Source organism: Eptatretus burgeri, chromosome 2, assembly GCF_056783735.1.
Source record: "Eptatretus burgeri isolate ZD-2024b chromosome 2, Ebu_testis_v1, whole genome shotgun sequence".
Taxonomy (NCBI): domain Eukaryota; kingdom Metazoa; phylum Chordata; class Myxini; order Myxiniformes; family Myxinidae; genus Eptatretus; species Eptatretus burgeri.
The window spans coordinates 43802597-43816008 of NC_140962.1; the positions used below are offsets into that span (position 1 = coordinate 43802597).

Genomic DNA, 13412 nt, shown 5'->3' on the forward strand with positions numbered 1-13412 from the left:
CAGACAACAAACAGACAGAGGGGTGAAAACATAATCTCCTTGACCTTTGGTGGAAGAGGTAATGAAGAATTTTACCTTTAAACACACAAGTCCCTGAGTTATTCGTCTTACCATGAATCTCCAGACACAGGCGCCTCAATCATTCCGGAAAGCAAGATAAGCAAGGCTAATAGATAAAGCGAAGTTGGTGGGGTATGGTGTCGACCTTGGCCTCACCCATATGTGATGGCTCATGTGCAACCAACAAGATGTATGGTGCGGGTGATTGAGAAGTGCAAGGGGGAGGGAGGTGAACTTGAACTGACACTCGAAACTGATGTTCGGAACTGCCACTCTCTGTGCTCAACTCTCTTGATCAGGGTTCTCTCTCCTCTATTGCTCAAAACTAACTCGGTCTTCTGATTTTTCTCAGAACTAATTTGTTCTTGTTCTCAGAGCAACTGGGAATGAACTGTGCTGCTGGGAATCTCATTGGCTTCGTCTCTGTTGCTAATCACATCCTCTTTTCGGCATCTGATTGGCCGGTGCGTTGCGATCCAACTATTGTGATTCATCCCTGAAGCGTGACGGGCAGGGCTGCTGGAATCGCCGCTTTGACAGTGGAAACACTGATATTGCCACTTAGATGGTTGAAGCACTGCTGAAACGGAGTTAGGTTCACCAACTGTCTTGAGAATGTGGTTTGAGAATGGGTGTTTGAGAATGAGGTTCGATTACGGAGTAGAAGAATGAGGAAGAGGATAATGGGAATAGTTCAAACTACATTCACAATGCATCTTTCTCTTCTACTGATACAAGGGGAGAGGTAATCACACTAAACAGAACACTATAGATGTATCTAAACTCCAGGGTTTCTTTATGTGTTGGTTGTAACTCCCCAGGGTCTTCTAAAACCACAACAATATATTTCAGAGGCATGCATAGAGGTAGAAAGTGGCAACAGAGTAGGGAAAGTGAAATATATTTTTTTTAAGTTCAGAAAGATCACTGGAAAGTTTAGGCCTAGGATTGGAGTCCTGAACAGTAGAACAGGAAAAGATATGGCAGACGAAACACGGGTGAAAGAAAGATGGAAGGACCATACCAAAACTCCTTACGAACGATATAGCAATATAATGGCAACCTTTGAAGATGGAGAATATGCGCCAAAATCAACAGTGATAGAATGTGAGGAACAGTACGTAGAACCGTGAAAGAGCTGGGAAATGGTAAAGCACCAGGTGTCGATGAAATTCCTATGTAACTCTAACGTAGTTGGGGATTAGGCATTCAGAAATTTAACAGCGATCTGTACACAGATCTGGAGCATAATTGTATGACCCAAAAGGTGGAAGCAGTCAGTCTGTTTCCATACCGTTGCCAAAGAAAGGGATGCAGGAGAACGTTCAACTAACTGAACCATTGCCTTCATTTCACATGCTCGCAAAATATTACTAAAGATCACTCAACACAGAAGAGAAGATTTCACGAAGCAAGGCAGGTCCGTTAAGAAAACAGGCTTCTGAAGAGGTTGGAGAGATCAAATTGCGAACCTGAGGTTGATCATGGAAAAACTAAGGAATATCAAAGGAAGGTGTAAATCTGTTTCATAGATTACTAGCAGGGGTACCAGTAGTTGCCTGGTGGGTACCTGACATTGCCTGGTGCTGTTCTATCTCTGTTGGCATTTTGAAGAAATCAATGTTATTTTTAGCTCGCCTGTTTGAAGAACAGAGAGCTATAGCGATACCCCCGGCGTGAGCGTTAGCGTGAGCGTGAGCGTGAAAATGTTTAAGTTTTTGGTGCAAGTTATTTTTTCCTTTCTAATGTTTTTACCTACCACACTATTTTTTATACGCCCGATATATATATATATATATATATATATATATATATATATATATATATATATATATATATATATATATATATATATATATATATCGGGCGTATTATGTGTCGTCCTTCCGTCCGTCCATCCGTCTGTCTGTCCGTCCGTCCGTCCGTTTCTGTCCGCACTCGAACTCCCAAAGTTTTAAACTTTCACGTTTCATATCTGGTACATAGGTACAGACTGTGGAGACGGTGTGTCATGACATATGTTCGTCATCTAAAGTGGTTGCCATGGCAACCAGGATGACGTTTTCCATGTGGTAGCACAATTCTGTATATACCTTCTTGTTCGGGCGTATGTTGTGCTCACTTGCGCTCTTGTTACTGATTACAATATACAAATACATATATTGCTTTAAAATTATTTGGATCAGACTTCACTGCAATGCTTTATAAAAAATATTAATTATGAGACGAGTCTTTTAAAAACGATAAATGTATAAACAGGCGAGCATTGGGTGGCTTTGACACCAACTCTCTGGTTATATTTTTTGTGGGTCCCTAAAACACTTCCCAACACCCACTGAGGGATGGGGTCAAGGATCATTTAATATTACCTTTCACATTACTACAAAGGCTTAGGCATGATAGAGCAGTTTAAAAAAATCCCCAAAAAACAAACTTTTTTCATATTTTTCGATTTTTTCAATTTTCTTTTGGCCTAAAACACTTCCAGACATTCACTGATGAACCTCTGAAAGTTTGACGAACAATCCGCTCAGCCATCTCTAAGAAAAATGGTGACACACACACACACACACACACACACACACACACACACACACACACACACACACACACACACACACACACACACACACACACACACACACACACACGCCTCACATATAATATAGATAGCAAAGCATTGATCGTATTGATCATGAATTGATGTGGATTATGCTGAAAGAAATGAAGACGTTGGAGCATCTGATATGTCGGATAAGAAACCTGTACAACAAACAACAGGGGTTCATTCTCTCCTCTCACTTGTTCAATCTGTACGGTGAGTACATCATGAGGAAATCAAACTTAGATGACATAGAGGTTGGAGTCAGGATTAGGGGAAGGTGTACGAACAATCCAAGGTATGCTGATGATACCACTCTCTATTAGTAGAAATTAAAGAGGAGTTGATGAAACTGCTGCAGACAGTGAAGAAGGACAGTGAAAAGGCTGGTCTTTGTTTAAACCTAAAAAAAAAAACCTGAAATCTTGTCAACTGAGAAGATCGACGTGTTCAGATTGGGAGACGATTCTGGATGGATCGGGTAAACGCTTGCAACCAAGCTGTCTCTGCCAGAGCTTTGGAAAGCAGTACAGGATAGGGATGTTTGGAGACATCCGATCATGAATGCCACCAGAATTTGGCCACGACTTTTCGGAACTAGATGACTAACTAAATAAATGAGGTCAATGATGCCAAAAGATCAATTTTGTGAATGCAGCCAAATTTATCCGAATTGACTTGAAAGCTGGTAAACAAGCTGGTCTCATCAGTATCAACGATTCTGAAACTCAACAATCTGTCGGCCCTTCCTTCGTCGAACTTTCTGCTGATTTACGGTCTTAAATTGGGGAACTGTTCGAACTTAGGTCCTTTCAATAGGAATTTGGAGAGATACTATCAGGTTATCGAATCCAAAGCATGTGACCTTATGATGTAGCAATCATTAGGTCACATGCTCTGTTTAATTGTTAATAAACGGGGGAAAAAATGTGTTGGTAAATCTCTATCTTCGAGAAATGTGGTTCGTCAGTGACATTTGCTATGGCCAGGGATGCTGTATGTAGCGTCGTCGACTGCACGTTTCAAATGGTAGAAATTGGTATTCATGATGATGCAGTGCGTGGTACATCTGAAATCATTTCACACAACTATCACACTAATGATGTATCACACAAGAAAATCACACTTTCTATTTTATCTAAATCTGCCATCAGGGGATCAGTGACTACATAAAGCAATTTGGCAGTGGAAAAGTGTGGCAACAATGTGATTATACAGACCATTGGAAAATATGAACTACGAGGAATATGTCGCTCTATCACAAATGGCTTTAATACTTTTTTTTTTTGTTCTTTTATGAATTTCATTTTTGAATCGAGTGGAATGTGGTTCAGACAGATTTGATGATTATGATATTTGACAGATGTTTCCCATCTTGCCCATAGAAAGCTATAATAGGGGATGTCGTTAAGGGCCTTAGATTGACCCCATTATCCTTTATCTCACATAAGACTGATTGCTCTATAAGCAAGTGAGTGTATAATGGAAACCTTAATGTACACTCATTCTTAACTATCTCATGCACTATTTTTGATAAAATATGTAATACTACACTCGTATGGAATGCTAAAATAGTGTTGTAATATATTGAGCCAGCCATTGTTGAGAATATCAAAACCAGCCTGTCCAATTACCAACAGTCTTCAATGTTTTTGTGTTCCACGCCTACATCGAATCCTGCCACTTGTTGCATTTACTGTTCAATTCAATTGTTGTTTTTTTTTTATAGATGCCAACCTCACCCTTTTGGTTTTATGTGTGGTTATATCGATCAACGGGTAAATTTGATGATCCTTGAGAAAGACTGAAGTAGCTAACCTGCTCCAGAGGGGATTGTTGAAAAGTCTCCAAGGGGAGGAAGTACCTCGAGAGGCAAAAACAGGAGAATCTTGAGAAAGGAAAAGAGGGCGAGAGAGTGCAATCTCATATGTAGCCACAGGATGTATGGAGAGAGAGGGGAGAGAGGAAGGGGGGGGGGAGAAAGGGGGAGAGAGGGACCTTGTACATCGTGGGTCAAGGCGAAAAGTTCCAAGTTCACACAGTAATGATGGAGTGAGTGAGCAGCTTGCAGAATTTATGTGGCCTCGGTCATGCTCCTTAACTAGTCTCAGATTACCATTAGTATTTTGATAGAAATCTCCAACATCACCTGCTCACCTCGTGGCATGAGCAGCCAATGGCACTTTGTCATTGGTCTCATACTCCTTACCTCAAACTTCGCATGCTCATCATGAAGCATTGATGGCCAACAGCACATTGGCATGGGTCTTGTGCTCCTCACCTTAAAATTCTCATTTATAGGTGTCAGCTGCCAATAGCAATCGGTACAATAAGTCTCCCGATCCTCACTTCAATCATCAAGTGTCCACCATTATGTGGGACGCCTGGCAACACTTTGGCGTTATGCTTTGATCCATGCATACTCACCTGCTCTACCACACCATGGCATGATCAGCCAACATAAATTGGCATTAGCCTGGTGCTTCTCAACTCAAACCTCACCTATTCACTTCAAGACATGAGCAACCAACAACAGGTACTTAACCTCAAACATCACGTGTTCAAAATGAGGTGTGGATGCTTACACCACTTTGGAACTAATTTGGCTTTTGCCTACTCCCTACGCTTAAGCAGATGACAGCACACTTTGTTGCAATTTGTTCACGATCGGCCTCAGATTAACTTTCACCCGTGAGCAGCCAGATAAACACTCGGTGCCTGTGTAATGTTCCACATTCACATGTTTCCCCATTCGGTTCTAATGCCATGGTGCTTGACAAGTCTGTGCATAACTTGACTCGAAGGCATTTACTGTACTTGCACATTACCCGTCCAGTGGTACGAAGTGAGTGGTTCCTTGTTTGCTGAGTTATGAATTGTTATTTTTGTTCTTTGGTCCAGAGTACCAAAACCATCCTTGATCTTGGATTGTGATTTTTCCAATCGTCTTGGTTACTCGGTCATGGGTACTGAATCATTTTTGGCTTATCTGGAATTTACATTCTAGATAAGGCATTGTCATCGCACTCTGTCCGCCGGTCCGATCCAGGAGAAATTTGGCAGTACTGTTCCTCTCCTGACTTGTAAGAGGAATTGCAAACCTCGTTCTGGTCACATGACTTGAAGTATGTCAAAATGGCCGACTTAGTAAATTTCCTCAAAAATCTTCTTCTCCAGACCCACCAGTCCGAATGCTACCAAATTTGGGTTACAACATTAAGCCAGGGCCCAGATAAGCTGGAGCTCCAGTGGTCGTATTTTCGTTTTTCCTTTGGGAATACCTTGTAGCCATCATTTTTGTACTTTGGTCTTGAGTTTCATTATGTTTCACTCGCGTGTTCACCGAGAGTAAAAACGTTCATTTTCAACTCACGTGGCATCCGTTGAGTTACATCGGGTTGACCTTTATGTATCTACAAGTACGTCTACTACGACTACGACTACGACTCATTTAACGACCGTTTCCCCATAATATGGATTGGTTAACTGATGGCTCCTCTGCACTCAGTCGTGTCAAAAGCATCCTCCTCCATTAACCACAACAACTGCATGTCTCGACTGATCGTATCCTTCCAGGTCTTTTTTGGCCTACCTCTTGGTCTTTTCCCCTCAACTAATAAATTAGTGATTTTCTTGACCAACTTATCTTCTCTCCTTGCACCATGCCCAACCACCTTAGTCTTCTCCTTCTCAACTCATCATCTGTGCTATTCGCTTTGAAACTCTTTCCTGTGTCCACACTACTCTGCTTATCCTTTCGTGTTACCCCCCCACACATCCACCTCATCATCCATAGCTCTGTCCTCTCTATTCGTCAAGAACCAAATTATTTACAGCTTTGATCCGATTGCCCAAGGACCCCCAACAGACCGTCGTCGGCATTCGTGCGCAGCATGTGGCTGCGGGTTAGCATCAGGTCTTGCAGTGGTGCAGCAGTGCCACTAATGCAGTGTCCTCTGTAGGTTAAAGCAGTAATTTGTAAGTTGGCCATGGTACCAGCGATAACTCACATATGCTTTGCGAGGGACACCTTGAGATCTTTAACGTCAACCAACTAGTTTCCTGGCAGATGGGACGTTCAGTTAAATGGCCATCCGATGGACCACACATACATTTGATGAATAAGGTGGATGTGGGTTATATATTTAACCTTGTATGTTTGTCTGTGAAAGGGATATCTCAAAAATGTTATTGATGGATTTGGCCGAAACTTGGTGGACAGTTTAAGTGCGTGACAAGGACGAATTGTTTCGATTTTGGTGAAGATCCGAATCTGCATCCGGATACGAGAATTTTTAAAAGTGATTCTTCTCCGTTGAGAGATGATAGAGCAATATTTCTCCCCAAAAAAAAATTCTCCAAAAACGATATAGAGCATCATGTCTCAAAAAGTTATGGACGGATTATGACGAAACTTGGTGGATGAGTTGGTAGGTTGACAAAAGCGAGCCAATTCCATTTTGGTTGAGGTCTGGATGCAGATCCGACAGTTTGAAACCAGATTTTTAAAATTTGAATTGTTTCTCAATCAGTACATAAAGGAAACCCATTTTGCAAACAAGCACGTGGGACCTTTCAGGCAAAAAAGTACCCTAACGGTACAAACATGTACCAGCATTGTTTCATTTCATAGATAGGGTGAAGGTAGTGTTTTTTTTATTAAACCAATCTCATTTTTCTCTCCCAGAACGAGGCTCATGCAAGAGTAATGTTGAACTGACAGTGGAGTAGCAGGGCAACAAGTGGGGACAACTAGCAAGGGAATAAACGAAAATGAGAGGACGAGAGGAAACACTGAAACCAGCAAGTAATAACGTTGGGTTACCGCAAGGAGTGGTTCGTGGGGGTAACCATATCATTGGCCAAAATTTAGGATGACACAAAGTGCCGGTGTACTGCCTTCTTGAAACCTCATAAGAGAAATCTTCTGGAACAATCGAGGAATAATAGTTGAGGTGTTTACTCCAACTGGATTTTGGAAGTTTAACCAGATTAGGTAGTTACTAGGAGAAGGTGTGCATCCTGGAGTTGCTGGGGAGGGTCAGAGGACTGAACACGTTAAATTTCCATTTCATTAATTATAAGCTATCAGGTTTATGACTTATTTAACGTTTACAGTTATTCCCACGTTACTGTGGGGTTAGCTAGTGAACGTCTTTCACGAACTGGAAGGCCAGACCTGACGTTCCAGACAGTCCTGTCCTATAAATTATGTGCTCGAGCAAGGAATATTAAACGGAGACTTTTGTAACTTTAGACTTGATAACTTTCGATACAAAGCTTGTTTTGATCCAATTGACTTTTGAACATAGCAGCTTCACCGGAGCAGAGTTAAATGAACACTGCGGCAATGTTTCACAAGCAACACAACCATTATTTTTCACCTGCACCGCAATGAGTGTAAACAAGAATGACTGGTCCTTTATGTTCATGGACAAAAAACCGATCTCAATCCATTTCCTGAGTTATTTCTGGTCCCTGGCGGAGACCTATATGACCCGGCTATTTATTCCCCTTTTTACAGAAATAAATACAATTAAGGATTGATTGACAAGTTATCAAAACAAATAACACATGCCAGTAACCTTGGGATGGCAAGAGAGCCGAGGACAATCTGCACTTGCCTTTGAACTATCTAGCCTGGGTTCGAATCCATACCAAGCTATAAGCTGTCACCCTGATGATTTGTCAAGGTGACGTCAATGTGAGAAGCATCCATTGGAAGGATGTTAAACCAGAGGGCCTGTCTGCCAGCAGGGCTCCCAAGAGCCAGAATGGTCCCCAGGACAATACTGAGTGTAAGGCCCCCTTCAAATTTTTTTAAACCTCAGGGGAGGTTTGTGTTTCAGGGAAATTTGGTTGTTATTCACTTATTATTCCTACATGCATATTCGTTTTACACACTTCAGCCGGATGGGGGTGTGGCCAACACTCCTGCGTTCGTTTATGACATCATGTTGTTACCACCATTGTTATCGTATAAATTGTTCCCACAGTAGTTTATTTTACGAGGGAGGATGTCACTGTCCATGACGAGGAATCGCCCTGAGTGGCTTTGAGGGAGATACAAAATATAGCTTCCCCTGGTGTTTTATCATGACAAACAATCATTATATGAAAGAAAAAATTGAAGTAATAATTACGGGCCCCTATTAGGTCCAGGCCCCCCAGGGTAGTTACCCTGTCTGAAGTGGCCTGCCCCCACCTCCACCTCCACCCCACCCCTCCCATCTTCGGTGCTCCTGTCTGCCAGCATTGGTCACTTGTGAATGATGAAGATCCCATGGGGTCCTTCGTGAAGAGTAATTACTGGCACCTTGAACAAATTACAAACTCCTGTCACCTTCAGGAGAGTGTCTGTCAATTGAGTGAGGACCTGTCCAGGATTGGCTCTCGACTTGTGAATACCCCGTAGCTCTGTAGTATCGGCCTCCATGATAAGACTGTCCTCCACGTAGTGGGAGGTGTGTGTGTGTGTGTGTGTGTGTGTGTGTGTGTGTGTGTGTGTGTGTGTGTGTGTGTGTGTGTGTGTGTGTGTGTGTGTCCTCCATAACTCCAAAGCTATGAAACCCAGCAACCTGAAGCTTTTCATGCATACTAAGAAAACTAAAAGGAAGTGCATGAATGAAAATTAGGTGGGTTGCACTCTGGGAGAAAGAAAGGAAGGGATGGATAGAGGGAAGGGATGGATGGATGGATGGGATGAAGGGGTGGATGGATGGATGGAGGGAAAGGATGGATGGAGAGAATGGGATGGGTGGAGGGAAGGGATTGATGGATGGGATGAAGGGAGGGATGGATGGAGGGAAGGGATGGATGGATGGAGGGAAATGAGGGATGGGATGGGTTGAAGGGATGTATTGAGGGAAAGGGTGGATGGAGAGAAGGGGATGGATGGGAGGGAGGGATGGGTTGGATGGAGAGAAGGGATGGATGGACCAAACCGATTCTCACCCCCCCTCCCCGTTTCATCACCCTCACCCCTTTCCTCGCTCTTCCCTCCTTTCTTTCTCTCCCCTCCCTTCCCCCCTTTCTCTCCCCCTCCCCCTCCTCCTCACTCTCCCCTTCCTTTCTCATTCTACCCTCTTACTCACTTCAACATCCCTCTTCGCTCCTTCTCCCTCCTCTTTCTCCTCCCTCTTTAACCCTTCACCTCTTCACTCTCTCCTCCCCTCTCTCTCTCTCTCTCTCCCCCCCCCCTCTTCTCTCTCCCCCTTCCTCTCTCTTGCTTTCTCTCCCTTCCCCCACTCTTAATGTACCCCAACAGCGAAGTGCTGGGTTTTATTTGCTAGTTCGTAATATTAGCTCGTCTGCCGTGTGTCAGCATGAGACGGCCGGGTTTCGTAATCTCTTCCGTGTTTATTTATTTGTCCGCTTGCATTTTGAGATGTTTTCTGCAGTGTGAGTCATAAGTCCAAGGACACGGTTTCAGCTGCTTGAACAAGATTTGTTTACACCGTGTACCAGAGTGAGCCATAACCCCCATGAGTAATAACGAATTACAGTAATACTCAATACATAATAACAAGAGTAATAATAAAATATTACAGCAATACAACAATTACAATACCTCCTCAGACATCGAGTGTATCTGTACGATGTCTGCCGTTGTCATGGCACAAGATAATTTTTCTCCACGTGCGGTGTGAAAACCGACCCCAAATACCCAAACACCACGTGATGTGTAATATGTACCCCCCCAGAGCATCGTCACAAGTGCTCAGGTCAGGGCCCGACCGCGCGGCGGCCACAGAAGTGTCGGCGAAGACCTGCCAATCCAACGGTTGGGAAAAATTTGATTGAAGTTATTTCGTACTACACGTGCATGATGCGCAGGTTCCCCATCCTACTGTGAATTAATCTCACGGGCTCGTCCACCTCGTTTGAGCTCAGGTGTAAGGTAATTCCCCAACAGCTGAAACGGTGTCCTGGGACTTATGACCCACCTTGTAGCCATTCGAGCTTTTATCATGAAATTTTCGACAAACCTTAATTATGAGAATATGGAGAATCTTCTATTATTCGACATGTTCATGAAACCATCCCTGCAAGCACACCGCACAAGCTTTTTGCCATGTTCTCCATGGAACAGATCACGTACAGAAGCCATTGGGTGGAAGTCCTTGACCGTCTTGTCTCCAGGACGGGTCTAAAACCTCTTTCACCACTTCAAAAAGCAAAGTTCTCTCATTGCAGATGTTAACCTTTCCCAGTTGGCGTGACATCTTCAAAAGCACTGTCGGCCTCATCTCCAAATCGCAAGTGAGTCACGCACATTCCAATATGAGGAATAAAGCCACAAGGAAAAAGCTATTTGAACAATGCATCGCCACACGTTGTTCACTGTGCAGTTCATATTGTAGCGTTCCTCAAACATGTGTTCACTGTATTTACCTATTGTCTAGCAATGTTAAAGCCATGAAGATAAATGTGAACCAAGGTTAACAGGAAGGAATGTGTTGTCGAAGGCGACATCACCGGAGGCCAAGACTGCAGTGAAAAATGGTGTATAACATGTTTACAACTTGTTCGGCATTGTTCTTCAATCCTTACAAGTTTCTGAAGCCGAAGTACATTCTTATCGACAACTCCTTTTGACAACGGAGGTATTACAGATGTCATCACTTGCCACATATGCTGATGGAAATTTTTTATTTAATGTGTGACAAACGAACCGGTTGACTTGAAATCAAGTAGAATCGATTCAACATTTTCATTCGTTATTTAAAATCGACTGCAACTCCTTCGCGAAGAGTCCGCGAGCTATCGCCGGCCGCGAGCTGAGCCTCCCCCAGCCGACTTCGCAAGAACGTGGGAATAATAGGATAAGTTTTCAAGTCTATTGAATCAAGTTCCTCCTTTAATTGACGCATTGTGTCTTACACGCTCTTGGTTACCCTGCTTTATGGTTTTTGTCTATACTGGTGATTCAGGATGCTCAGGACCTAGGTTCAAATCCCATCTACTATAGGCATTTGCTAATTGCGTCCTATTTTATTTCTTTTTTGTCTGTGAAAGTACATTAATATCTTTGTACTGTATGTAATTTATGTCCAGGCTCTTCTGTGAGCCAAAGTTTAAAGTAAAAACAAACATCAAGTGTACCGGTGCTGCGCAACATGACATACAGTGCAGTAGCTTACTTAGTGGAACTGCACACTGAGGGAGGTGCCATTGGTATTATCCGGTGATTTTCTCTTTTTTGCACGATGAATGCTTTTCACGTTCTCCCGAGATCGCTCCTCGTTGATCAGTTTATCTCCATATCATGGAAATGCCAAAATGCATTCTTTGAAGTCCTGTTTGGTTTTGCTTTCAATCTGTTTTCCCTTTGGACGCACGGCTGCTGTTTCAGATGAGTTCATGTGTCTTTCCTCCTCCAAATCTAGAATGTTTGAAACCATGAGTCTCCATTGTGTTTGATGATTTAAAATGAAAAGATTTATAAATTGTAATAACCTAACTTTACTTCCTCGTTTCCTAATCTTTTTTTTTTCCCCCTTGTACTCCCAACATGGAGTGTTTTGCTCTTCAGTTCCATGTAAAGAGCCTGATTTTTCAAACGGTTACAAAGAATGGACTGTTCGCTGCCTGAGCTTGTGACAGGTTCCATCTTTGGTGTGATTTTTTGGAGCCTGACCAAAAGAATACAACAGTTTTTCTCTTTCAAAAGAGCACAGTGGGGTGTTTAAATGCTTGCATAGTGATGGCACAGACGGGTTTAACACCCCGCCCGAAGGATGCTATGCTTCAGGAGACCTTACTCCACCTTTCGACACACCCTGTCATTATGGTGTAGAAAGGGCTATAAAACTTAATGGTGCTTTATATTAAATTTTACAGTAAAATATGGTCATCAATTTGAAGTCCAAAAATACAAAGGTTTATTTTTTTTATTTAATTCTTCCACTTATTGTGGTGGCATGATTTCATGCTTACAACTGCCTATGGGAAATAGTGCATTGGCACTGCTACCACGTATGGGGGCACCACTGATGGAATGCCCCTATTACCAGTTCACTGGTATTCATTTCACCGACCTCAGAAGGATGACAGGTTGAGTCAACCCCACTGAGTGTTAATTCAGCAGCTCACAGGGGCTCGAACTCAGGATCCTCAGATCCCAAGCCAGCCACCCTAACCAATAAGCCAATGCCAAGCTTAAAGGTTTATAAACATGAGTTCACATAACTGGTACTGAGGTACTCATGCGCGGTTAAAAAAACCCCCAAAAAACCACTAAATGCGGACTTCTGAGATGCTCCGACAGCTCAAAAGCGTACCAGCCAGCACAACAGTGGCTTCTGGTGGAAGGTTTTCTCAGCGTGCTTCGGTCAGATTCTTCCGTGATAATTCTGATAAATTGATATACTGTACTGTGATTTCAAAATTTAAGTGCACAAAATTAAGTTTATTAATAATAACATTTGCCTGGTGTTGGCTTAATGGTTAGGGTGCTGGGATTGGGATCTGAGGGTCCTGAGTTCAAATCTTGCTTGGCTGTTGAATTAATATCAGGTGGGGTTGACTCTGCCTGTCATCCTTCTGAGGTTGGCAAAATGAGTGTCAGCTTGCTGGTATCCTGTGTCGGAGTGGTGACCCGTCCAGGATTGTGCCCATTAGCCAAGGAGACTGCTTACACAACACCAACGCTCTGCACAGAGTATGGTCCCAATGGATTTGATTGGAATAATAACCTTATAATTTATAAGTTATATTATAATTCATAAGATTTTTTAAAGAAAAACAT

The 13412-nt window shown here is 42.8% G+C and overlaps 1 protein-coding gene across 3 annotated transcripts in view; it reads left to right on the plus strand.

Moving 5' to 3' along the window:
- Window positions 1-13412, plus strand: part of LOC147031928 (uncharacterized) — a 164337-nt gene that overhangs the window by 108139 nt on the left and 42786 nt on the right. The window contains exon 1 of one of the 3 annotated variants that reach the window (XM_085869162.1): window positions 10761-10924. The exons of 1 other annotated variant lie outside the window; for it this stretch is intronic. In XM_085869162.1, the coding sequence (XP_085725288.1) occupies window positions 10859-10924 (66 nt within the window). In that variant the 5' untranslated portion in view covers window positions 10761-10858. Of the gene's footprint in view, window positions 1-10760; window positions 10925-11001; window positions 11269-13412 lie in introns of those variants that run through there. One more of the 3 variants, XR_015054947.1, reaches the window with a different exon arrangement.